The following is a 27,481-nucleotide window of genomic DNA, read 5'->3' as shown; positions in this document are numbered from 1 at the left end:
TAGCTCTCTCTTCAGGTCCTTCCTGGCTACCCTATAACACTCAATCGCCCCAATTGAACCTTCACGTCTCATCTTGAGATAGGCCGCCCTCTTCCATTTAACAAGGGATTCCAATTCCTTATTAAACCACGGCTCCCTCGCACGACCCTTTCCTCCCTGCCTGACAGGTACATAATTATCAAGGACACTCAATAGTTGCTCCTTGAACAAGCTCCACATATCATTTACACTCTTGCCTTGGAGTCTACTTTTCCAAGCCACACATCCTAAGTCATGCCTCACCGCATCATAATTTCCCTGACCCCAGCTATAACTCTTGTCCTGTAGTACACACTTATCCCTCTCCATCACGAGAGTAAAAATCACCGAATTATGGTCACTATCCCCAAAGTGCTCACCTACCTCTAATTCTAACACCTGGCCTGGTTCGTTACCCAGAACCAAATCCAGTATGGCCTCACCTCTTGTTGGCCTGTCTACATATTGTGTCAGGAAACTCTCCTGCACACATTGAACAAACACTGACCCATCTAACGAACTTGAGCTATAGCTTTCCCAATCAATATCAGGAAAGTTAAAGTCCCCCATAACAACCACCCTATTACTGTCACTCATCTCCTGAATCACCTTCCCTATCCTTTCTTCAATGATTCTAGGACTATTAGGAGGCCTGTAAAAGACTCCTAACAGGGTGACCTCACCTTTCCTATTCCTAACCTCAGCCCAAACTACCTCAGATGGCAAGTCCTCATCCATCGTCCTTTCCACCACTGTAATACTATCTTTGACAAGCAATGCCACACCTCCCCCTCTTTTACCCCCACCTCTGACCCTACTAAAACATTTAAATCCTGGAACCTGCAACAGCCAATCCTGTCCCTGTTCTAGCCATGTCTCCGTAATAGCCACAACATCGAAGTCCCAGGTACCAACCCACGCTGCAAGTTCACCTACCTTATTTCGTATACTTCTTGCATTGAAGTATACACACTTCAAGCCACTTTCCTGTTTACAGGCACCCTCCTTTGAAATTGATGCCATGTTCCTAACCTCCCTACACTCCAGGCCCTGCACCCTGAAGCTACAATCTGGGTTCCCATGCCCCTGCAGAGTTAGTTTAAACCCCCCCCAAGAGCACTAGCAAACCTCCCCCCAAGGATACTGGTGCCCCTCAGGTTCAGGTGTAGACCATCCTGTTTATAGAGGTCCCACCGTCCCCAGAAAGAACCCCAGTTATCCAAAAACCGGAATCCCTCCCTCCTGCACCATCCCTGTAGCCACGCATTTAAGTGTTCTCTTTCCCTATTCCTCGAATCTCTATCACGTGGCACGGGTAACAAACCAGAGACAACAACTCTGTTCGTTCTAACTCTGAGCTTCCAACCTAGCTCCCTGAAAGCCTGTCTAACATCCTCGGCACTCCTCCTACCTATGTCGTTGGTGCCAATATGGACCACGACTTCGGGCTGCTCCCCCTCCCCCTCCAGGACCCGGAAAACACGATCAGAGACGTCACGTACCCTTGCACCTGGGAGGCAACATACCAAACGTGAGTCTCTCTCGTTCCCACAAAACCGCCTATCTGTGCCCCGAACTATCGAATCCCCAATTACTACTGCTCTGCTCTTCTTCACCCTTCCCTTCTGAGTAACGGGGACAGGCTCCGTGCCAGAGACCTGAGCCCCGTTACTTACCCCTGGTAAGTCATCCCCCCCACAAGTATCCAAAACGGGAATCTAATATATATTAGTTCAGAGAAGATCATAAGAAATAGAAACAGGAGAAGGCTGTTCCACCATTCAGCAGGATTATATTCCTCATGTCCACTTTCCTGCCCTTTTCTCATAACTCGTAATTCCCCTATTGATCAAGAATCTATCTCAGCCTTAAATATACACAAGGATTTTCAGGGACAAGAAGTTCCAGAGATTCACAACCCTGTGAGAGAATAAATTCACCCTCATGTCAGCCTTAAATTGATGCCCCTTTATTCTGAGACTATGCCCTCTGGTCCTATACTCTCCCACAAGGAGAGACATCTTCTTAGCATTTATCCTAACAAGTACCTTAAGTATCCTAAAAACAAAACTGCTGGAAATCACAGCGGATCAGACAGCATCCATAGAAAGAGAGCAACCTAACTTTTCAAGTCTATATAACTCTTCATCAGCGCTCTGATTTGGGAAGGTTGTGAGGTTTAAGGTGTGGGCTATTAGGAAGGGGATGTCAGTGTTCGGGGTCTCATCAACATATCCAGGCTAAGACTGGAAGCCGCTGGTACAGAAGTGATCACTGTCACCTTCTATTGTGTTGGGAATTGAAGGTGCACAATAGGGAAGAAAATAACTGTGACCACACTCAGAAAGAGCAGGGTGAGTGACTCAATCTGTGCAGGAGGGTCTGCAGGATTCATTCATCTAAGTCTTCAAGTGAAAGACGATTGCACGCAGAGCCACGTACTGTACATGACACAAACCTGCAGGGTCCCTATTCTCTGGCCATCCTATAGCATTGCCCCCCCCTTTCTTTGTGTTGCACCTCCCTGCCCCAGACAGTGCTGGACAAGTCATTGACAGCTAGTGAGGCCATGAACCAAGAGGGAAGTTACATGAAGAGGGTCAAGATGTTAGCCTGAGCCAATGTTATATCTTGCTTCTCTGGCTTCCATGTGTGACTCTCAGTGAGACCTGCCTCCAAGCAAGATTTTATGTGCCAATGAAGTGATACATTATGCAATAATGTGTTTTGGGCCTACACAGCGAGACGACCAGCCTATCTATGGCTTACACAGACTTATAGACAGATATCAATTTACATAGATTTATAGCAGATAGATTTATCTGAATGGTCACAATTATTTACAAGCCATTGTCACCCATAGCACTAAAGTGCCTTCAATCAGTTCTGTTTGTGTGTACTCCCTGGTTCTGCAGCCAGGGGAAGCCTGTTGGCCCCGGACATTGGGTCAGGGGACTCTTGAGAGTGCTCAGGCCTTAACATCCCAGACATGTCGAGAGTCTCCTTGCCAGAGAGAAGTCCACCCACCTCAGCTTGACCTTCTCAGAGTTGGGGGAGTTTTGGGGGTGGTGGTGATGTAGGGTGGAGGTAGAACGAGCAATCTCCTTCAGAGTGGTAACCTGTAAGGGGCCTGAGTGTGGTTCCTCCTTCAATTAGTGTGTCCTGGTGCTGCCTTATTTCCTTGTGAGGATGGGACACTGTCACCATGCTTTCAGTCCTGAGAATCAATAGCTGTGTCAATGGAGTGTAGGTGCATGTGCACCTCCAGCAAATACTGAGGGGGCTGGACCTGGCTCTCCATGGCAACACCCAATCTGCCCATGGACGCATATTCATTGTGCTGCTGCCGCTTTGGGCAATGAAGGCCATTGTGTCTCCCAAACCCTGTTCCTCTCTGTGCATCTGGATGAAGTCATTAATATCACCAGGTCCTCTCCTATCCAGTACTGAGCAGGTCACAGGTCTCCAGCAGTTCTCTGAGTGCCAGTGTGGTCTGGAGTGTTTCTTCCTCAGTCAGCTGAAACAGAAACAGAAATTGTTGGAAAGGGTGACAGCATCTCTGGAGAGAAGTTCTGAGGCAGGGTCACTGAACCTGAAACTTCTTTCCCCTACTGTGTGGAAACAGGCCCAACAAGTGCACACTGACCCTCCGAAGAGCAACCCACCCATCCCATTTCCCTCTGACTAATGCACATAACACTACGGGCAATTTAGCATGGCCAGTTCACCTGACCTGCACATCAGTGGATTGTGTGAGAAAACTGGAGCACCGAGAGGAAGCCCATGCAGACACGGGGAGAACATGCAAACTCCACACAGACAGCTGCCTGAAGCTGGAATCGAACCTAGGACCCTCGTGCTGTGAGGTAGCAGTGCTAACCACTGAGCAACCGAAACATTAACTCTGATTTCTCTCCACAAATGCTGCAAGACCTGCTGAACCTTTCCAGTAATTTCTGTTTTCGTCCCTTTATCTGTTCACTTGACTTCATTCCTGATGAAGGACTTTTGCCCGAAACGTTGATTTTCCTGCTCCTCGGATGCTGCCTAACTTGCTGTGCTTTTCCAGCACCACTCTAATCTTGACTCTGATGCCCAGCACCTACAGTGCCCAGTTTCGCCTTGTATGTGGCTTGCCTGGTGAGTTTTTTTTTTAAGGTGGTGTTGCGCTCGGCCCCCTGAGGAGGGGCAGTCTGAGGAGCGTGCAGGTTTTGCGTCATTGGGACACTCTTGCCTCCTCTGCCGCCTCCTTGTCAATTGTAGTCCGTGGGCCGGCGGGACGGGTTGCCATGGCGGGTGGACGCACGGCGTCAGGGGGTGGGGCGGGGAAGGTACCAGATGCGGATTGAGAGTCGGAGTCGGAGTCGGACCCGGATCGGGATCACCCCACCCGCCGCGAGCCCAGCGCCTGCTCCGTGTGAGGCTCCGGCTCCGGCTCCGGCAGCGGCGATGGGATTGTGCCTGCCGTGTCTGGGAGGGGCGGCCCAGGATGTGGTGGAGACACCCGACCCGGTGAGAGGCTGCGCCGGGGGGGGAGAGGGAGGTGTGTGGGGGGGGACAGAGCGGGTTTTAAGGAGTGTTGAGGGGGCGGGGCGGGGGGAGAGTGAGAGGGGGTCGAGGGGGACGGGGGAGTGAGGGGGGGACGGGGGAGTGAGGGGGGGTCGAGGGGGACGGGGGAGTGAGGGAGGGTCGAGGGGGCGGGGGGAGTGAGGGGGGGTCGGGGGAGTGAGGGGGGGACGGGGGAGTGAGGGGGGGACGGGGGAGTGAGGGGGGGTCGAGGGGGACGGGGGAGTGAGGGGGGGACGGGGGAGTGAGGGGGGGACGGGGGAGTGAGGGGGGGTCGAGGGGGACGGGGGAGTGAGGGAGGGTCGAGGGGGCGGGGGGAGTGAGGGAGGGTCGAGGGGGCGGGGGGAGTGAGGGAGGGTCGAGGGGGACGGGGGAGTGAGAGAGGGTCGAGGGGGACGGGGGAGTGAGAGAGGGTCGAGGGGGACGGGGGAGTGAGAGAGGGTCGAGGGAGTGAGAGAGGGTCGAGGGAGTGAGAGAGGGTCGGGGGAGTGAGAGAGGGTCGGGGGAGTGAGAGAGGGTCGGGGGAGTGAGAGAGGGTCGGGGGAGTGAGAGAGGGTCGAGGGGGACGGGGGAGTGAGAGAGGGTAGGGGACGGGGGGAGTGAGGGGGGGACGGGGGGAGTGAGAGAGGGTCGAGGGGGACGGGGGAGTGAGAGAGGGTAGGGGACGGGGGGAGTGAGGGGGGGACGGGGGGAGTGAGGGGGGGACGGGGGGAGTGAGGGGGGGTCGGGGGGAGTGAGGGAGGGTCGAGGGGGCGGTGGGAGTGAGGGAGGGTCGAGGGGGCGGGGGGAGTGAGGGAGGGTCGAGGGGGCGGGGGGAGTGAGGGAGGGTCGAGGGGGACGGGGGGAGTGAGAGAGGGTAGGGGACGGGGGAGTGGGGGGGGCGGGGGAGTGAGAGAGGGTCGTAGGGGACGGGGGAGTGAGAGAGGGTAGGGGACGGGGGGAGTGAGGGGGGGACGGGGGGAGTGAGAGAGGGTCGAGGGGGACGGGGGAGTGAGAGAGGGTAGGGGACGGGGGGAGTGAGGGGGGGACGGGGGGAGTGAGGGGGGGACGGGGGGAGTGAGGGGGGGTCGGGGGGAGTGAGGGAGGGTCGAGGGGGCGGTGGGAGTGAGGGAGGGTCGAGGGGGCGGGGGGAGTGAGGGAGGGTCGAGGGGGCGGGGGGAGTGAGGGAGGGTCGAGGGGGACGGGGGGAGTGAGAGAGGGTAGCCGACGGGGGAGTGGGGGGGGCGGGGGAGTGAGAGAGGGTCGTAGGGGACGGGGGAGTGAGAGAGGGTCGAGGGGGCGGGGGGAGTGAGGGAGGGTCGAGGGGGACGGGGGAGTGAGAGAGGGTCGAGGGGGACGGGGGAGTGAGAGAGGGTCGAGGGAGTGAGAGAGGGACGGGGGAGTGAGAGAGGGACGGGGGAGTGAGAGAGGGACGGGGGAGTGAGAGAGGGACGGGGGAGTGAGAGAGGGACGGGGGAGTGAGAGAGGGACGGGGGAGTGAGAGAGGGACGGGGGAGTGAGAGAGGGACGGGGGAGTGAGAGAGGGACGGGGGAGTGAGAGAGGGACGGGGGAGTGAGAGAGGGACGGGGGAGTGAGAGAGGGACGGGGGAGTGAGAGAGGGTCGGGGGAGACGGGGGAGTGAGAGAGGGTAGGGGACGGGGGGAGTGAGGGGGGGACGGGGGGAGTGAGGGGGGGACGGGGGGAGTGAGGGGGGGTCAGGGGGAGTGAGGGAGGGTCGAGGGGGCGGTGGGAGTGAGGGAGGGTCGAGGGGGCGGTGGGAGTGAGGGAGGGTCGAGGGGGCGGGGGGAGTGAGGGAGGGTCGAGGGGGCGGGGGAGTGAGGGAGGGTCGAGGGGGACGGGGGGAGTGAGAGAGGGTCGAGGGGGACGGGGGGAGTGAGAGAGGGTCGAGGGGGACAGGGGGAGTGAGAGAGGGTCGAGGGGGACGGGGGAGTGAGAGAGGGTCGAGGGGGACGGGGGAGTGAGAGAGGGTAGGGGACGGGGGAGTGAGGGGGGGACGGGGGAGTGAGGGAGGGTCGAGGGGGCGGGGGGAGTGAGGGAGGGTCGAGGGGGCGGGGGGAGTGAGGGAGGGTCGAGGGGGCGGAGGGAGTGAGGGAGGGGCGAGGGGAGTGAGGGAGGGTCGAGGGGGCGGGGGGAGTGAGGGAGTGTCGAGGGGGCGGGGGAGTGAGGGAGTGTCGAGGGGGCGGGGGAGTGAGGGAGGGTCGAGGGGGGCGGGGGAGTGAGGGAGGGTAGGGGACGGGGGAGAGGGGGGGGGACGGGGGAGAGGGGGGGGGACGGGGGAGAGGGGGGGGGACGGGGGAGTGAGGGGGGGACGGGGGAGTGAGGGAGGGTCGAGGGGGGCGGGGGAGTGAGGGAGGGTAGGGGACGGGGGAGTGAGGGGGGGACGGGGGAGAGGGGGGGGGACGGGGGAGTGAGGGGGGGACGGGGGAGTGAGGGAGGGTCGAGGGGGACGGGGGAGTGAGGGAGGGTCGAGGGGGACGGGGGAGTGAGGGAGGGTCGAGAGGGCGGGGTCGGGGGAGTGAGGGAGGGTCGAGAGGGCGGGGTCGGGGGAGTGAGGGAGGGTCGAGAGGGCGGGGTCGGGGGAGTGAGGGAGGGTCGAGGGAGCGGGGGGAGTGAGGGAGGGTCGAGGGGGACGGGGGGAGTGAGGGAGGGTCGAGGGGGACGGGGGAGTGAGGGAGGGTCGAGGGGTACGGGGGAGTGAGGGAGGGTCGAGAGGGCGGGGTCGGGGAGTGAGGGAGGGTCGAGAGGGCGGGGTCGGGGGAGTGAGGGAGGGTCGAGGGAGCGGGGGGAGTGAGGGAGGGTCGAGGGAGCGGGGGGAGTGAGGGAGGGTCGAGGGGGACGGGGGGAGTGAGGGAGGGTCGAGGGGGACGGGGGGAGTGAGGGAGGGTCGAGGGGGACGGGGGGAGTGAGGGAGGGTCGAGGGGGACGGGGGGAGTGAGGGAGGGTCGAGGGGGACGGGGGAGTGAGGGAGGGTCGAGGGGGACGGGGGGAGTGAGGGAGGGTCGAGGGGGACGGGGGAGTGAGGGAGGGTCGAGGGGTACGGGGGAGTGAGGGAGGGTCGAGAGGGCGGGGTCGGGGAGTGAGGGAGGGTCGAGAGGGCGGGGTCGGGGGAGTGAGGGAGGGTCGAGGGAGCGGGGGGAGTGAGGGAGGGTCGAGGGAGCGGGGGGAGTGAGGGAGGGTCGAGGGGGACGGGGGAGTGAGGGAGGGTCGAGGGGTACGGGGGAGTGAGGGAGGGTCGAGAGGGCGGGGTCGGGGAGTGAGGGAGGGTCGAGAGGGCGGGGTCGGGGGAGTGAGGGAGGGTCGAGGGAGCGGGGGGAGTGAGGGAGGGTCGAGGGAGCGGGGGGAGTGAGGGAGGGTCGAGGGGGACGGGGGAGTGAGGGAGGGTCGAGGGGGACGGGGGGAGTGAGGGAGGGTCGAGGGGGACGGGGGGAGTGAGGGAGGGTCGAGGGGGACGGGGGGAGTGAGGGAGGGTCGAGGGGGACGGGGGAGTGAGGGAGGGTCGAGGGGGACGGGGGGAGTGAGGGAGGGTCGAGGGGGACGGGGGAGTGAGGGAGGGTCGAGGGGGACGGGGGAGTGAGGGAGGGTCGAGGGGGACGGGGGAGTGAGGGAGGGTCGAGGGGGACGGGCGAGTGAGGGAGGGTCGAGAGGGCGGGGTCGGGGGAGTGAGGGAGGGTCGAGAGGGCGGGGTCGGGGGAGTGAGGGAGGGTCGAGGGAGCGGGGGGAGTGAGGGAGGGTCGAGGGGGACGGGGGGAGTGAGGGAGGGTCGAGGGGGACGGGGGGAGTGAGGGAGGGTCGAGGGGGACGGGGGGAGTGAGGGAGGGTCGAGGGGGACGGGGGGAGTGAGGGAGGGTCGAGGGGGACGGGGGGAGTGAGGGAGGGTCGAGGGGGACGGGGGAGTGAGGGAGGGTCGAGGGGGACGGGGGGAGTGAGGGAGGGTCGAGGGGGACGGGGGAGTGAGGGAGGGTCGAGGGGTACGGGGGAGTGAGGGAGGGTCGAGAGGGCGGGGTCGGGGAGTGAGGGAGGGTCGAGAGGGCGGGGTCGGGGGAGTGAGGGAGGGTCGAGGGAGCGGGGGGAGTGAGGGAGGGTCGAGGGAGCGGGGGGAGTGAGGGAGGGTCGAGGGGGACGGGGGAGTGAGGGAGGGTCGAGGGGTACGGGGGAGTGAGGGAGGGTCGAGAGGGCGGGGTCGGGGAGTGAGGGAGGGTCGAGAGGGCGGGGTCGGGGGAGTGAGGGAGGGTCGAGGGAGCGGGGGGAGTGAGGGAGGGTCGAGGGAGCGGGGGGAGTGAGGGAGGGTCGAGGGGGACGGGGGAGTGAGGGAGGGTCGAGGGGGACGGGGGGAGTGAGGGAGGGTCGAGGGGGACGGGGGGAGTGAGGGAGGGTCGAGGGGGACGGGGGGAGTGAGGGAGGGTCGAGGGGGACGGGGGAGTGAGGGAGGGTCGAGGGGGACGGGGGGAGTGAGGGAGGGTCGAGGGGGACGGGGGAGTGAGGGAGGGTCGAGGGGGACGGGGGAGTGAGGGAGGGTCGAGGGGGACGGGGGAGTGAGGGAGGGTCGAGGGGGACGGGCGAGTGAGGGAGGGTCGAGAGGGCGGGGTCGGGGGAGTGAGGGAGGGTCGAGAGGGCGGGGTCGGGGGAGTGAGGGAGGGTCGAGGGAGCGGGGGGAGTGAGGGAGGGTCGAGGGGGACGGGGGGAGTGAGGGAGGGTCGAGGGGGACGGGGGGAGTGAGGGAGGGTCGAGGGGGACGGGGGGAGTGAGGGAGGGTCGAGGGGGACGGGGGGAGTGAGGGAGGGTCGAGGGGGACGGGGGGAGTGAGGGAGGGTCGAGGGGGACGGGGGGAGTGAGGGAGGGTCGAGGGGGACGGGGGGAGTGAGGGAGGGTCGAGGGGGACGGGGGGGTGAGGGAGGGTCGAGGGGGACGGGGGGGGTGAGGGAGGGTCGAGGGGGACGGGGGGGGATGAGGGAGGGTCGAGGGGGACGGGGGGGGATGAGGGAGGGTCGAGGGGGACGGGGGGGGATGAGGGAGGGTCGAGGGGGACGGGGGGGGATGAGGGAGGGTCGAGGGGGACGGGGGGAGTGAGGGAGGGTCGAGGGGGACGGGGGGAGTGAGGGAGGGTCGAGGGGGACGGGGGGAGTGAGGGAGGGTCGAGGGGGACGGGGGGAGTGAGGGAGGGTCGAGGGGGACGGGGGGAGTGAGGGAGGGTCGAGGGGGCGGGGTCGGGGGAGTGAGGGAGGGTCGAGGGGGCGGGGTCGGGGGAGTGAGGGAGGGTCGAGGGGGCGGGGTCGGGGGAGTGAGGGAGGGTCGAGGGGGCGGGGTCGGGGGAGTGAGGGAGGGTCGAGGGGGCGGGGTCGGGGGAGTGAGGGAGGGTCGAGGGGTCGGGGGAGTGAGGGAGGGTCGAGGGGGCGGGGTCGGGGAGTGAGGGAGGGAGGAGGGGCGAAGGGACGGGGGAGTGAGGGAGGGTCGAGAGGGTGGGGTAGGGGAAGTGAGGTGGTGTCGAGGGGTGTGGGGGAAGAGAGCACTGAGTGGGTGGGTGTGGTGAGAGAGTGTTAAGGCATGGGAAGGGGTTGAGGAGAAGGAGGAATGTGGATGGGGAGGGAGGGATGTGGGGTTAGAGGTGTGGTTTCCGGTTGAGTTGTGGGGAGATTGGGGAGGGTTGTGGTTTGGGTTGGAGGGTGAGATGAACGGTCAGAGGGGGTACCCAGGAGTGTAGTATGGCAGAGCTGTCACTGGGCCCCAGGTTTTGCACTGAGTGTTGTCTGAACACAAACAATGTTAATAACAAAACACGCATTCCCAAAAGGATTCCTCAGGAAAACACATTCAGTATGGAATAATCATGCTAATATTACCATTGCTGCAGCAATTTTTGTTTTACTGTTTATTTTATGTTTATTTTAATTTTATTTATCTATTTATTTAACTTTGTGTCTGTTGGTTTGGTTTGGATTTTTAAAAATTTTAGATTATATTTAACTCAATATTGACCTCGACACACTGCAAACTTCCTGATCCTGTTCTGCAGGTTTATTCCAACGGCTTTGTGCTGATGTTTGTTAGCTTTCAGGTTCAAAACTGCCTCATGTGTTGCTCTTTTGGAATGGCTTCAAATAATTTGAATCATTTTGACAATATGGAAACATAGTTGTTTTTCCCTCACTGCAGCAAATGTATATGTTTTTGGTGACTTCTGTTTGAACATATCAAACATGGCAACGTTATTGTAAAATGCATGTTGCAGCAGTGATTTTTTTTTAAAAAGCAGGTCAGTCGTCGCATCAGTGGTTCAGGTTGGTGGCCTTTAGTCAGAATTGTTCTGATAATGTGAACTCTCTTTCACTTCAGGCATTCTCTTACCTGCTGTATATTTCCAGCATTTTCTGTTTTTTTTAAATTTCAGATTAGGCAATTAGTACCTTTTGTCCTTAATGGTCAGTGCAGTGAGTATAGGAGTTGGGGTGTAATGTTGCAGCTGAACAGGTCATTGATTAGGACACTTTTTGAATACTGCACTCACTTCCAGTCTCCCTGCTGTAGAAAAGATGTTGTTAAGCTTGAAAGGGTTTAGAAAAGATTTACAATGTTGTTGTCGGGTTTGGAGGATTTGAGCTATAGGGAGAAGGTTAATAGCCTGGGGCTATTTTCCCGGAATATCAGAAATGGAGTGGTGACTTTACAGAGGTTTGTAAAATCATGAAAGGCGTGGATAGAGTGAATAGCCAAGGTCTTTTTCCCAGGGTAGGGGAGTCAAGAAGAGGGCATAGGTTTAAGGTAAGAGAGAAAGATTTCAAAGTACCTCAGGGCAACTTTCTTACACAGAAGATGTATAGAATGAGCTGCCAGAGGATATTGGTGGTGGCTGGTATAATTTAAAAGGCATCTGGATGAGTACATGAATGGGAAGGGTTTAGAGGGATATGGACCAAATGCTGGCAAATAGGAATAATTCAGGATATCTGGTTGGCATTCTGTGCTGTACAACTCTGACTCTATGATTCTATTTGCAAAATGCAGTGTATTCTTTGTGTCATTTTTATGGTTTGTAACAAATGATGCAGTAATTTGATAAGTTAGTTTCATGCCATTTAGGTGAATGTTTTTTAAATAGCAAAAAAACGACCAAGAGTTGAGTATACTATTGTTTTATGCCAATGTAAGGTCAATCGTTTTTTTTCTATAGGTCTCAACAATTCAGTCCTGTTACTTGGCTGCTCAAATTTGTTTTGTGATTTAGCGCTCAGTGAAATCATAATTGTCATTCTATCCTTTTACTTACTCCTTGAATCCTACATAGAGAATCTTGAAAGGAAAGTGAGAAAGAAGTTTGGAGTACGTTAGCAGAGCAGTGTTACAAGGGTTAACTACCCATTCACAAGTCATACGTATCGTTCTGCTAATTGTGTTGTGTTCTTTGTAGAATGCCTAATCATAATTCATCTAAGCTGCTTAAACTGCCATTTTAAGTGCAGCGCGCAACTTGCAACTCCTGCAGAACAGCCAAAGTAGACAATAGGTGCAGGAGTAGGCCATTCAGCCCTTCGAGCCTGCACCGCCATTCAGTATGATCATGGCTGATCATATATACTGTAGTATATACAGTAGTATATACTGTACTCCTGGCATTCCGTTTTGGGAGATTTGAATGAATTGTCAAAGCAATGTTAACATATCATGTGATCTAAGATTTAATTGCAGTAACTAATTCACTTTTGGAGCAGTGATATTAGGTATTAAACTTACATGATGTAATATGTTTGCCCTGAGTTCAGGCTAGAATAGGAAAAGTAACTAACTGAATATAATTCTCCATGTATATCTTCAAGCTATTTGTCACATCACATGACCATGCCTTGTCTAACTAAATTGTTTGGTGCCAGGGCACTTAGTTAACAAATGCATGCTGTGAACTGTCATACTGTATGATGTAACCTGAACTTTGTTACTAGTATACATGTCAGTAATTTATACATGTGCACTACATTTCCATAATGTGAGCTTCTGTTTTATGAACAACGAATCATGGGGACTTTGGGGAGCTAAATGGTGAACATAGTTGAAATCTCCCAATGTTATTTTGTCCGAGGGAAAGGCGATACAATATATCCACAATGTGAGGATCTTAATGCCATCCTCCCCTGTTATTATTGGCTCTGGTATGGGCAATAATCTGGAACAGATAAAATAAATGAAAGCACAAATAAATAAAAGCAATTATCCAAATAGCATCAAAAACAGGAATTGCTGGGAAAGCTCAGCAGGAGTTGCAGCATCTATGCAGAGAAATGAGAGTTAAAGTTTATGGTCTGGTAACCCTGCCTCAGAACAAAGGCTTCAGTCTTCCCTAATTTTAATTGGTGGATGTTTCTGTTCATACATATCAAATAAGCAGTGAGATCATTTAGCAACAGTTGGGGGTTGAGAGAGGTGCTGGTGAGTTGGAACTGGCTGTTGTCAGCATACATTCAAAACCTAGCATGTACCCAATGAGCAGTGTGCAGATGAAAAGTTGGAGGGGGAATAGTGGGGCTGGGAAGGGACCCAAAGTAATGATGCAATTGCAGGAAGAGAAGCCATTGCATGTGTGGCTATAATGATAAATGAGAATGGACCAGCTTAGAACAATCCCACCAGCGGACAACAGAGAATGGAGTGGGCAACTGGTTCAGAAGCTGCAAACAAGTCAAAGAGGGGAAAGGTTGTCTTTGTTGCAGTTCCTTTGGATGCAACTTGTAGCTTCGATAAGAGCTATGGCAGGAACAGAATGCTGAGTGGAAGGATTTAAACATGGAGTTTAAGAAAGATGGAAGTGGATTGGAGAGGAGAGGCTATGGTATGTTCAGGGACTTTGGAGAGAAAGGGTGATTAGAGATAGAAGCAGTAATTTACAAGAGTTCAAAATGCGTGGATCTAATCTATTTGAACCAAAGGTGGGTATTTAAAATATATTGCATTTATAAACAAATAAAAACTAGTTGGGATTGGAATGGAGCTATCGAAGGGGTGGACAGGATAAAATCACAATGAAATGGCTGAAATCTTAAATAATTGCTTCGAAATGCCGAGGAGACAGATCAGCTTGACATTGAGATGTCAGAAATGGTATAACTGTGCTTAAAATAAACAGATGTAGGAAATAAATTAATTAAAGTGGCTAAGATTCATGGTGCAGGTGTGTTACTTGTGCACATTTTAAAAGTATTAGTGAAAGGATAGCAGACCCATTATTACATGTAGCCTGATATTTATTTCAGAGAAAAGTTTCTGGCAGAGAACTACCAGCTAACATTACACCTATATTTAAGAAGGGGTAGAAAATAGACCTGTCAGGTTAGCATCATTACAAAAAAAGTGTTCCTAGTTGAGGGTATGATCGAAATTAATTTGTACAATGGAAAATTGAATAGTCAATGTGGATTTCAAAGGAGAGTCTCGCTTCACCAATCTCATTGAACTCTCTGCAGAGATAAACAGTAGATAAAACTAACATTCATATTTTATATTGACGATTTAGACTTTGGAATTAAAAATACATTTCTAAATTTATAGGTTAAACTAGGACAGATATGTAATGCTAGGAGAGTTAGAAGGCATTTGTTATGGACAAAAATGTGTACGAAATTGTAGATTTCAGTAAAATTTAATCTGACTCAACTGATTGCAAGAGGCTACAAACAATGGGTGCAGCTGTGAGAACGTTGACTGGTGACTAAATGAATGTTTTAAAAAGCGTGGGGTGTTTTGTCATTTTCACCCTTGAATTTTAAAAATTAATTGTTCGTTTATGCAGAAAAGCAAACCAGTAGATTGTGAATATACAGTAGGAACATAGGACTTAGGAGCAGGAGTAGACCATCCTGCATTTTTTGGTCCTGCTCCACCATTAACAACATAAAGATTGGTCTCATTATAGTCTCAACTCCGCTTTCCTATCTGCACCCCTCAACCCTTGACTTCCTTGATCAAAAAGTTATCTCATTCTGCCTTCACTAAATTCAGTGACCCAGCCTCCACTGATTTCTGGGGAAAAGAATTCTAAACTTTAAGGTCCCTCTGAGAGAAAAAGATTAGGAGCAAATTACTGCAGATGCTGGAATCTGTTCTGAAAACTAAAAATGCTGGAGATCAGAGCAGGTCAGACAGCGTTTGTCATGAGGAGTCATCTAGACTCTAAACATTAGCTTGCTTTCTCTCTATGGATGCTGCCTTTTCAAGAGAAAAAAAATCTCCACATTTCAGTCTTCATTCTTAAATTGCACCCTAGTTCCCGTCTTCTCCCAAATGACCAAACTTGCTCTTGGCATTCACCTTATCTCGAGGAGAAAGTGAGGACTGCAGATGCTAGAGATCAGAGCTGAAAATGTGTTGCTGGAAAAGCGCAGCAGGTCAGGCAGCATCCAAGGAACAGGAGAATCGACGTTTCGGGCATTAGCCTCCTAATGTTCCTCTCCTGTTCCTTGGATGCTGCCTGACCTGCTGCGCTTTTCCAGCAACACATTTTCAGCGCATTCACCTTATCTCGTCCTGTTAGGATCTGAGACAATAACGAAGTGATAATATCATTGCAAAACCCGAAAGAACTATGGATGTTGTAAATTGGAAACAAAAACAGAAGTTGCTGAGAAAGCTCAGCAGGTTTGACAGCATCTGTGCAGAGAAAGTAGAGTTAACATTTTGGGTCTGGTGATCCTTCCTCAGAAGTCCACAACTTCTGAGCTTTTCCAGCAGCTTCTGTTTTTGTTTCTGATAATGTCATCGTACTGGTAATCCAGAATACTCTGGGAAAGTGGGTTCAAATCCCATCACGACTACTGGTGGTATTTGAATTTGTGAGTAAATCTGGAATTGAAAGTTCCTGAGCCACAAATTCAATTACCCCCAGAGGGTTGTAGAATTGCCAAGCTTGAATAAAGATTTTCTATATCACCTTGGTTCCATTATTGAAATCTTTAGGAAAACATGAATAAACCAAGATTAGTTTTTCAGTGAGATTTGAAATCAAATCAGTGCAATCAGAATGATGAAAAACAACTTCACAATGTTGAACATTTTTTGACTACAAGATGCTGAATTTTGAATTCCTTTTTATCAATGTGTAGGAAACCAGAAGACGACAATTAGCAGAAGCTGCTGAGAAGAGGCAGAAGGAGGTAAGAATGTTAATTAATACCCGAAAGAAGGGTCACTTTCTTACCACAGATACTGACGGGCTGCTGAGTTTCTCCAGGAATTTCTGTTTTTGTTTAGGATTTCCAGAGGCCGTGGTTCTTTGGTTTCTTTGTTCTTTTTAATTAATGTTTTGTTTTCTTGAAATCTGTCAGTGGTTTGGAGCACAGGAACGGCAGCAGTAATTGTAGATGTGGGGGAATATGTCTGAGTTAATTGGTAAATTTGTATTTGTGACAACCCAAAAATCAACCTTTCCTGACTTGTTTCATTGTATTCTGCATCTTCCAGGTTTAATCATCTGAAAAACATTGTTAAACTTATTTTTAAAACGCGTATCCAAAACTTTTTGAAAGTTTTTTCAACATAGACCACTATTTCTGAGCTACGCTTTCCAAATTACCGAGTTTTGATTATTGCCATAACATTCACATGATTTTTAGAGTTTTGTTTCAATGTCCAGTTTAAGTTCTGTTGTAACAATAACGAAACAAAGTAAAATCATTCACAGTCATGTGCTTGATCACTTATCTCTGGAATTTATTCACTAAACCCAGCTCTACATACTTCCCTTTTAAAGCCCAGCTTTCTGAAGTTATTATTTCACTTTTCTGATACGAGTTTGGCGTCGTGCCCATTTGTGTCCAGTTATGTCTCTGTGAAGAGCTTTTAGGATGCTTTCCATGTTCAAGGCACTATATCGTTGCACATTGGTGCAATATTTCAATATGGCCCAATCCTTAGAGTCTTACAGAATGGAAACAGACTCTTCAGTCCATGCTGAACATAATCCTGAACTCAGTTAAAAACTGCAGATGCTGTAAATCAGAAACAAAAACAGAAATTGCTGGAAAAACTCAGCAGGTCTTGCAGCATCCGCGGAGAGAAATCCACAGCTCCATTTCTAGGGAGTGTCACTCAACTGGAAATGTTAACTCTGATTTTTCTCCACAGATGCTGCCTGACCTGAATTTTTCTCACAATTTGTTTCTGATCCCAAACTGAACTAGTCCCACCTGCCTGCTCCTGACTGATATCCGTCCAAATGTTGCCTATTTATTTTTAAAAGATATTTGAGTAAGAACATTGTAATTGTATCCATATCCATCACTTCCTCAGAAAGATTATTCCACATGTGAACTACCCACTATGTAAAAGAAGTTGATCCCCATGTTCTTTATAAATCTTTCTCCTCACACATTAAAAATGTGGCCGCAGTCTTGAAATCCCCCACGCTAGGGAAAAGACAACTAACATTAACCCCATCTTATACCCCTCATGATTTTATAAACTTCTATCAGGTCGCTTTTCAACCCCCTGTGCTCCAGCGGAAAAAGTCTCAGCCTATCCAGCCTTTCTTTATAACTCAAACTTTCCATACTCAGCAGCATCCTGGTAAATCTCTTCTCAGCCCTCTCCAGCTTAATAATATCCCACCTATAATTGGGCAACCAGAACTGGATGCAGTACTCTGTAAGTGGCCTGTACAACCTCAGCATGACGTCCCAACTCCTACACTCAAAGGACTGAGGCAACGTGCTAAACACCATTTTAACCACCCTGACGAAATGTGACGTAAACTTCAAACTATTTACCTGAATCCCTAAGTCCCTCTGTTCTACAACACTTTGCAAACAACTCTGTGCCTTCTTCCAAACAGTAATGAAGTTGACAACGTGTTGGTGGTTTTGATTTTTATGAAGACTTGATGACACAGTGAGGTTCTTCATTGCTCAACAAGTTTCTCAAGACATTTTGAAAGAAAACAAATGTTTGACGACCAAATCAACCAATATGGGTTTATCTTCTGCAAAAGTGACATTTTCTTTGGAGATTTGTTTTGCAATTGAGTAGCATCTTCAATGGTGTATTTGAAATTTGAAACATTTCTCCCATTTTTCCTGTTAAGAATGTGCACCGAGGCATTAAGAATCCTGAATCGGTGGAGCGAAAGAAGCAAAAGCAGGAGGCATTGGAAAAGCAGCAGATGAATTCTACACCTGCAGGAGGCGGTGGTGGCCTCAGGGTGAGAGAATATTAATGCTATGTAAGGTGAAGTATACCTCACTCATACTGAGTTGTAATTCACCAGTTAGTCATTAGGTAACTGATGAGGGTGAATATGTTTTAATTCTTACAATGGAAGCAAGCCTGGTTTAAAAGGTAATTTTGTTTTAAATCTGTACTACCCAAAGGCTAGCCTATTGAGCCAAATTTTGCTGTCTCAACAGCAGGAAGTTTCATAACATTCATTGTTTTTTTCATTCATTTGGAAATAGAGAGTTTGAATATTGCCAAAATAAAACACTTTGCCAAAGATTTTCATCTTGCACAATTTGGGGCACTTCACAAGAAATAGCAATGTAAAAAGGAAGCAGCATTTTTACTGTTTTTGAGGGGAATGCTCATTGGTTGAGAAGTGGATTTAGATGAGTGGAGGAATTATGAATGCACCAGACGATGACTGATAGTCAACTGCCAAGCTTTGTTAAAATTTTAAGCCAGGCATGTTGACTGGTCAGGACATTTCTCTGGGAAATGGACTAGAGAATGGCTGTCACTTATTTGATTACATTGCAGCAGACAGCATGTATATAAATATTCTTTCTGCAAAGCCTCCTCCAGTCAAGAGACAACTTGCCAACTGATCAGCATTCCACTGTCATAAATTGTCCTGTTGAGCGCAAGACAAAAGGCTTTGGAAAAATATTTTTTCAGCAATGCCTATTGTTATTTGTGTAAAGAATAAGCAACTTTATGTTGTACCATTAAATGCCAGTATTTGAAAGTCAGTGTCAGGTCATGTTATTCATGAAAACAACATCTTGTTCTCTGCCTCAGCATTAAATGGTGTGAAGTTTTTTATTCGCACTTGATGTAAACTAAATTCACTACAGAAGGTTGTCATTTCATGTCTAAATACCTGTTTAACACTGTGAGAAGTGTTAATTACTAGCAATCCAGCTCTAGAAACTGAAAATTACCTAGATAAATGTGCAGTCTCATTCCTTCATGTTTTAATTTTGAAAAACATTGCATTGAAAAGTATTACAAGAAAACTTAATCTTTGTCTCTCTCCCTTTTTCTCTCAATCCAGTCCTTCCTGCTATCTCTGTCTCTGCACTTGTTAACATTAGAGTCACCCATTCTAATTTGCTCTTTTCACTGTCTTTCCGTTACTTATTGGACCAATTGGCTGCCATATATCCCTTGTCAGCTCCACACTTGCCACAATTTGGCAAAGCAAGGAAATTGGAAACTTAAACATGTCTAATTAATACCAGACACCATTAGATGCCTTGTTTCTGTAAAATCTAGGCCTGTAATTGTATGACAGATGCTTAATTTGAGTGAATGACACACACATTTTACGTATTAATTTTTTTGAAAAGTTAATTACATGTTACATTCTTCTAAAAGTAATTAGAATAATCATCTGAATGTATCCATTTCTGCTGACTGAAATTGAAGCAAGAAGTAGGGATGAAAAATTGACTGCATAATCTGTGAATAATTATTAAACATGGAGTAGGGGAAAAGGAACAGTCTGGTCTGGATCTAAATGAGGAAAGGCCTCAAATGAAAGGGGCTTTTCCAAAGGAAGAAAATACACTCAAATATCTTACATCCTTACAGAATTCTTCCTGCCCTCTTTCGCAGACCTTAGGGAATTTATTTATCTTTACAGACCAAGATTGGAATTCTCACAATCTCCTTTTAAGTACTGAAATACTGTGAGGAATAATATTGTATGAATTCAGGAACATTTGTATGCCTTTGTTTCAGAAGGTTAACTAATTGTTGAAACTGTATTCTTGGCAGTGAAAGCAGAGTTTTTGTGCAGACGTTAGTGACTAAGAACACGGAATGGAGAGTACCTGAGGCAGTGTTTACTGGTGGAAGAAGAATGGGGAACCAAAAGAATGCAGTGGAAGATAACCACTTTGCACTCATTTAATTGTTTTTGTGAAATGACTGCAAATAACTTCAATTAGAACAGTTCTTCAAAAGTGTTAAGAATCTGCCTTTGAAACATCAACAGCAGATAATTCAACTAACGTCATTAACTTGTTTTACTCAAATTTCACTTCGCTGTAAACATGTCAGTGTGTGTATACAGGTCTTCATGTGGGGTAGGGAAGTATTTTGGGTGAACCGAAGTCTGTGGAGATTGGAGAATAGAAAGATGCTCAGGAAATGTTTGAGTCTAGTGATCATATCATGAATGAGGGCTAGATGGAATGTTGTGACTGGGGCGAAGGGTATCTTCACCAGCAAGATTGTGGTTTTATAATTTTAACTTTGGATTGAATATAGCATTGGTAGTTGCAAATGGCTTGGTTCACCTGAACTAGTTATTGGGATAATCAAATGGCAGAGCAGACTTGATGGCTTAATTCTGTTCTGGGACGAAGATGGATATTGGTGGTGAGTTTATGGAATACGTGACAGTGGCTGGAAACTCAGTGTCTTCAGTGTTCCGGTGTCTACATGGAAGAAAACTGAATGTAAGCCCCACTGGCAACACTGGGGCAGTACCACACCTATATGCTGGGTATCATCAGCTCAGTGTGTAAGTTGACCCCATGTCTTTTTATGATTTTCTGAAAGGACACTTCACGGACCGGCTGAGAGACATCAATTATATCTCCACAATTCTTGATTCTTCTGCTTCTCAATGTTATTTATCCACTTAAAATTTCAGTTGACTTAGTCAGTTCTTCATCAGGAAATTTATTTCACAAGTGGCAGTATTTTCTAACCAGTTTGTTCAGAGAAGCAATTACTCCCCTCTGGAGCAGGTGAGACTTGAACTGGGGTTGCCTGGCCTGGAGGTAGGGACACTATCACTGTGCCACTGTTGTATAACTGCAGAACAAAACAGGAGTAATTCTAATGAAGGTTGCGTAGAGTAGGAGCAATACTGAATACAACATCTAACAGACATGGAGAATACTGTTAGAGCAGTTTCAGTAATGTGGGGATTCAAACACTGGAGAGATTTAAGCATGGAATCAAAGGAAAGATGGAAGGCATTAAGAAGTTTGGAGAGGAAAGGCTGTTTAGACTTTTTGAGTATTATGTGAGGCATAGACTCCAGACAAGTTATGGCACAACAGATATTGCAAGTAAAATATTCAAATGTCATCTTCATTGAATTAAACAAAAGAAGATGACAATTGATTGAACTACTTGAGATATGGTATTTAGCATACGTGTGACCCTCTGAAGGCAGAAGAGAGTCATGTGAAGCGTTGTTCATAATATGAAAGTGCAGATTGTATAAAGGCTATCCACTAATCGAGATCACTCCAGCTAGAGTTAAGTAGAATATTATTCTATAATGAGCACTTCCTTGTTCTTGTTTTGAATTCCCAGCTTCCACGTATTGATCTTTTACTGTAAAAATGCCAAGTCCATTAGGATTGCTCAACTGAAAAACATCACATTATATCGCCAAAGTTCTTAATTCTTCTGCTTCTCAATGTAATTTACCCACTTAAGATTTCATTTAACCTTAGTCAGTTCTTCATCCGGAAATTTATTTCACGCATTCATTGTCTGTGGCAATAGTTTCTCACCAGTTTGTTCAGAGAAGTAATTACTCCCCTACGGAGCAGGTGGGACTTGAACTGGGGTGTCCTGGCTTGGAGGTGGGGACACTGCCACTGTGCTGCAAAAACCTTCAAACATTTATGGATGCTGTCTAATTTCTATTACAGCTTGAGGTTTCTGAATTTTTTTGTGCTTTAAATTTTGGATACTTATATGATCCTGTACTGACTATCAGAAGCTAAATTGCTGGTTTATTTCAACCATAACTGTCTGTTTGGGGGGAAAAAAAGCTGAAAATGCTTTAGAAGTTTCGCAAGTTTGTCAGCACTTGTGCTTAGAGAAAGAGTTAGTGTTTGAAGTTAGAAGATGACTCTTCAGAACTGAAGGGAACTGGAAAATTATGGTTTTATGGTGTTGGCAAAACAGGAGGAAGAGTGAGTGGAACAAACGGTGAGGGTGATCAGAACAAAATATGAAAGACATGCTAATGATAGCGAAGGAATTAATTGGGTACAAAGTAGGTGTAAATGATAGGTGTGAAAATGAATATTTTGGCATTTTTCTCCTATTTACAAGTATCATTGTATACCCATTATATATGTAGAAATGAAGCAGATGTTTCTGTTTATTCCCATTCTTTCTAAAATTGTTGAGCAGGGTTTTATCTGTTTCACCCCACTCCAGATTTAACAACTATAGTGAACAAAATTTCCTTCTGTTGTGCAGTTATGAGTGTCCACTTCTGGGTGCTACATTATGGGAAGGATGTGAACAGGAGGTTGAGAGGAGACCGGGTACATCAAAATTGAGTGGGTGAGATAGAATTGAGCAGGAGATACTGTTTCCGCTATAAAGGGAATAAGGGGTGGGCATAGATTTCAAGTGATTTGCAGAATAAGCAAGGATGATGTGAGGATTTTTTTTCACATAGCAAGTAGTTAGGGTCTGGAATGCTCTGCCTGGAAGTATGGTGACGGTAGGTTCAGTTGCGGCATTCAAGAGGGCATTGACCGATTATTTGGGTAAAATAATGTGCAAGTGTAAAGAGGAAAATGCTGGAAATTGGCCCTAGGGCCAGTGATGCTGATTTGAAGAGCTGGTGCAGGCACAATGGGCTAAGTAGCCTCATTCTTTGTCGTAACAATTCTGTGATTCAGAGTTTCCCTGACTTGAAATAATCCCAATGATTTTTCCATCATTATTGCTAAACTGAGGAGATTGGTAACAGGAAAGTACACTCTGAACTTGTTGTTTCCTGTGATTTAAAGAATTTCAGAAATTTCATTTTCCACAAGCCTAATTTGTGATGATTTCCTCCTACCTCCTTTCTTGAATAGAAGATAAAACAAGCTTTCTAAATAAATAATCCTGGTTTCTCAACAGGTTTTAAGCAAATGACCTTATGGTTGTGTCTAAGCTTTCTGCTTCCAATGTAAATCTTCCCTGTTACTTAATCAGCTTTCTTCTTTTTTGCCCACCTTATCTATCTTTGCTTTAGATAGTGTAGTGTTGACTACAGAAAGTAAGGAATTAAATTTAACTGTTTCTCATATTTTTAAAATATACTTGTAATAGTTTGTATTTTAGCACATAAAAATGTAATGAGATCTGAATTGGAACACAGACTCGGATATGGTGTTAAGCAGCCACAATGTTATCTGTTTTGCTGAATTCAGTAAATTGTGTGTTTTATTTTTGTTCCAGTGGCAAGTTGGTTAAAGGAGCTGAAGAACCGATGGAAGATCTTCACTATTGCCAATATAGCGTTGACCTTGCTGGCCCTTGTTACTGAGAGGTTAATGTTCTCTGCGTGGCTTTCGGTGTTTGATTAGAAAGACCCAGAATTGTGCCATCCTTCGCATTGAATGTTCTGTACAAAGGCTTTCTGTATTCCAACAGAAGTGTACAATGTTTCTTCCAGTAATTTAAAGAGCTGTCCATCAATGTTTAAAACATTAAACAAATCCAGTCACTTTTAAGCAACAGTGGAAACTACTCATGGCTTGGATGTTGCTGTCCCAAGGGATCCTTTGTTTTGCTTTTATTTTAGCTGGAGATTGTATTGCTAAATGTTTACTTTCTATAAATTATCATTATTTATAAAGCAGTGTAACTACCTTTTGTGGATTTTTGTAGATAATTCAGCTGCAGCTTTACTAGGCAAGGTTTTCTATATTTTATAACCACTTGATTTTCTAAACCTTTGTGCCTTGGAGATAGTGTGGGGAAATGTGTGAAAATATGCTTTCTTTTAATGCTATAGCTTATGTTTATTAAAATATTTAGCATCCTTTTTGGGACTTGTTTTAGTTTATTGAATTAACTTTTAGTTGCTGAAATTTGACTCAACTGGACCAGATTGCTAGATTCAATTACCTCTAAATTCATGGAGGAAAAAATACATTTTTAGGATGAATGAAATTCTTTGTCATATTGATTGCATGTTCCTAACTGACTATAATTTGCTAGTTATATACAACTATTTCATATTCCTTGATTTAGTAAAACAAATCCTGTGTCTTTGTCATCAAGTAATTTAATTATAGGTCTTTAGTGTTTGTCATTAACTCACATGGCCCCTGTTGATAGAATATAGATGGTTCTTACTGCGTTCCTTTTATATTGTAAAAATCAAATAGCTTACAATCTATTCCAAGGTAACTTAAATTTATTGCCAACTTTGTCCTATTAGGTACTTAACTGATGCTGAGGCATACGCCTGTATGAAACAGACTACCTTTTTTTTGTTAAGACCTCAATAGAATATTGCCAGGATATTTTCTTGTATTCTTTGTTATGGATTATGATGCAGTCCATGCATAATACTTATTGTTGGGTCACAGTACCAATGGAAAGTGTACTTTCTAGCAAACTATACTTTTCCTTGCCCAACATTGAATTGATTTTCTTCTCATCCCAGCTATAAGAGAACTAGAAAACAAAGCTGAACATAAACTTTGTAACTTGCTGTTTTTACCACCTGCATGAAGTGTACATTTTAACTTTAGATGTCCTGATGCTTCTCTGAATGCTTGGCATTAACAAAATATCCATAATTAATGCTTAATATTTTGTTAAAATGTTAGTTGGTAAACCTGTGTCTTTACAATTTTGTCTTTCAGTGAAGCTTTCTCTAATATTCCCATGCATACCTTTTACATATGGTCCAGAAGCTTTCACTTGTATTTTGCAAATGCAAGAGTGGTGCAAGAGACAAATCAAAGCCCAGTGATCCCAAAGCACCTCAGGCTATGATAGAAAAGCCGCATTTTAAAATAACTTGACCTGTTGTAGCATAGCTGTTGAACTTTATATGAAGTGTTCTCAGAGAAGTCATACGATCACAATAAATAAGTTTATTGTCTTATTGGGGCACCTGTACTGATGGTCCTTTAAGGAAATGTGATAGCACACAGCTTTTTGTAGTGACTTTTTTTCACCCATGGCATATGGGATCCCACTGTTCAGGCTCCAGGTGGTTGTGAGCGCCTCACTTCAAGTAAGGATGTGAAAGCCTTGAAGATGTTGCAGTTAGGGTTTATTAGAATGGTACGAGATACATGGGGGGACTTTTTGTGGAGAGACTAGAGAAATTAGGATCCTTCTCCTTAACACCGAGAAGGCTGAGAGTAAATTAGCTTACATGCTATAATTCAGGCAAGGTGTTTGATCAAGTAAATAGGGGAAAGCTGTTTCTATGGTAGAATGATGAGCAATTGGAGGCCAACGTGGTGAATGTTGAAGGGACCAGAGCTGATCTGAGGCACAACAGCATCACACAGCAAGCTATGATCTGGAATGGACTGTGTTAAAGGGGAATGAATGCAAGTTTTAGATTTCAGAAGAAAATTTGATGAATACTTAGAAGAGAAAATCTTTCAGTGCTATGTGGTAGACTTAGGATTTAAGCTAATTTGTTTGGTCTTTGTGGTAGGCCTAGTGGTATTATTGGTAGGCTCCAGACACCCAGAAAATGTTTGGGTGTTAAATCCCTCCATAGCAGACAGTGAAATTTATATTCAATAATAATCTGGAAATGTTAAAAATAATCACACAACACTAGGTTATAGTCCAACAGGTTCAATTGGAAGCACTAGCTTTTGGAGTGTTGCTCCTTCATCAGACAACCACCTGATGAAGGAGCGTCGCTTCGAAAGCTAGTGCTTCCAATTGAACCTGTTGGACTATAACCTGGTGTTGTGATTTTTAACTTTGTACATCCCAGTCCAATACCGGCATCTCCAAATCAATCTGGAAATGAGAATCTAATGATGCCCACAAGCCATTGCAGATGGTCAGAAATGAAAAATCTGGTTCACTAATGTCTTTTAGGAAAGAACATCTGCCATCCTTACCTGGTCTGGCTGCAGACGCGCAGTAATGTGGTTAACTCTTAGCTAATCTCTTGGCTGACATACACTTGATGGGCTGAACAGCCTTCTGAAGTACCACAGCTTGATTCTGTTAGTCAGGCATCAGAGTAAATCCATTCAATACCATCACCACTATAATGCCCATTGGTTCTCCCAAATGTACCCTTTACTGTCCTTTACATCTAATCCCTTGGAAATTAAGTTTAACTTGGATTGTAATCTTTTTAACAGAAAGTACCAATATGTTAGCACATTGAAAAATGTCCAACTTTCTTAAGTTTGTGATATTGGGTAATGTAACACATTAATGGCTATCTTGATGATTACAACTCAAATTTTAACACCCATAAACTAATTTTGCCATGATATTTTAATGTATTGTTAAACGATGGCATTGTTCAAGAATTATAACAACAAGACCCCACTGAACACTTGCTTATGTGTCTCTTGTAGACTCCGAGCTTTTTGGAGACAAGGCCAATTTGTGTACTGACGTGAAATATATGATGTAGAAAACTGTCAATGTTGAAAGTTATCAATCTATACCTTTGTAGTTCTGCTCTTGTTAAAGAATTAAACTTTTTACAAGTTATCCCTGAGCTGATACTAATGTTTACTGTTGAAGTCTGCAGACTTCCCTCACGATATGAGAGAGAAAGCAGGGTGTCTCCATTCTCTTGGGTTTTGTGGTGAAATCAGTGTCCTAGGCCCGCTTCAGAAGTCAAATGCTTGATTTCTGACTTTTTCATCAGTCAAGTGGCTACATGAATCTCAAATGTTATCACCACAAGTCATCATCCCCTTCCTGGGCACATGTAGAATTAAAGACATGTACTGCTAATCAAACTGCTCAATAACTTCCATTGCTTTCTAATAAATATACATATGTAATTTGTTTTAATTGTTATTTCATTCACACATTAACAATACAATGGACATGTTTAACCATCTATTTTCAATATCTGCAGTTTGTATTTTGCTGTTAAGCAGAAAGGTCTGCTGAAATTCTGGAGATAACTCTTTACAAGCTGAAACACTCTACATCAGTATCATCAATGTAATCCAAAACAAAAATACTTTCTTACTCAAATAACCCCATTCTGTTAGGCTATGAGAACTAAACAGGTAATGTGTGGATGCAGGGAAACCTTAAATTCCCAGCAGAAAATGTTCGAATCACCTTAAAGTTGCCTTTAGAGCAAAGGAAGAAAATTCCAGTAGTTGGATTATCCTTGTCCTACACGGTAATCCTGAAATAGGATTTGGGAGACTGGGGAGAGAGGTGGTACAGAATGTGACAGATAAACAGGACAGGCTGCAGAGCTTCAGGTGTTTGAAAGTAAAAGGACATACTCAAAGTGAAATTCTTCCACTTTGTAAGTAATGCTGTTTTTTTGTAGAATAAGCAAGTATTATGATTATGTATGGGCAATAATGGTTTTTGAAGCCCAGTACTTACATTATAATGTGCCATCTTAGAACCCCTACTGTGTAGCAAGAGGCTATTCAGCCCTCCAAGTCTACACCAACACGTTCAAGAACAGCTTGTTCCCCGCTGTTACTAAACTTCTGAATGGACCTCTCAAATTTCAAATCTAATGTTGATCTTGTTTGTCATGCACCTTCCGTGACAATCGTAAATTTGTATTCCTCATACTGTTCAATTATCCTATGTTCTTTGTATGTTGTTATCTGCCTGTACAGAATGCAAAACCAGACTTTTTTACTACTTAGGTGCATGTGACAACAACAAATCAAAACCTTCATCCAAGGCTGAATTCAAACGTGGTCCCTGGTCCTGTGAGGCAGCAGTGCTAAC

General features: G+C 47.3%; 1 protein-coding gene across 1 annotated transcript; it reads left to right on the top strand.

Annotated features, from left to right (window-relative positions):
- Positions 1-4,367: 4,367 nt before the first annotated feature.
- Positions 4,368-26,254, top strand: svip (small VCP interacting protein). Its single transcript, XM_043705423.2, has 4 exons — positions 4,368-4,530; positions 15,667-15,717; positions 17,643-17,759; positions 22,994-26,254. The coding sequence occupies exons 1-4, from the start codon at positions 4,468-4,470 to the stop codon at positions 23,006-23,008; spliced, it is 246 nt and encodes an 81-aa protein (XP_043561358.2). The 5' UTR covers positions 4,368-4,467; the 3' UTR covers positions 23,009-26,254.
- The last annotated feature ends 1,227 nt before the right edge of the window (positions 26,255-27,481 follow it).

The sequence above is a fragment of the Chiloscyllium plagiosum genome, unplaced genomic scaffold, assembly GCF_037043375.1.
Source record: "Chiloscyllium plagiosum isolate Xiang-an unplaced genomic scaffold, Cpla_swu_hap1 HiC_scaffold_18, whole genome shotgun sequence".
Taxonomy (NCBI): domain Eukaryota; kingdom Metazoa; phylum Chordata; class Chondrichthyes; order Orectolobiformes; family Hemiscylliidae; genus Chiloscyllium; species Chiloscyllium plagiosum.
Note: the sequence above shows the minus strand (reverse complement) of the source record. Positions and strands in the feature narration are given on the sequence as shown.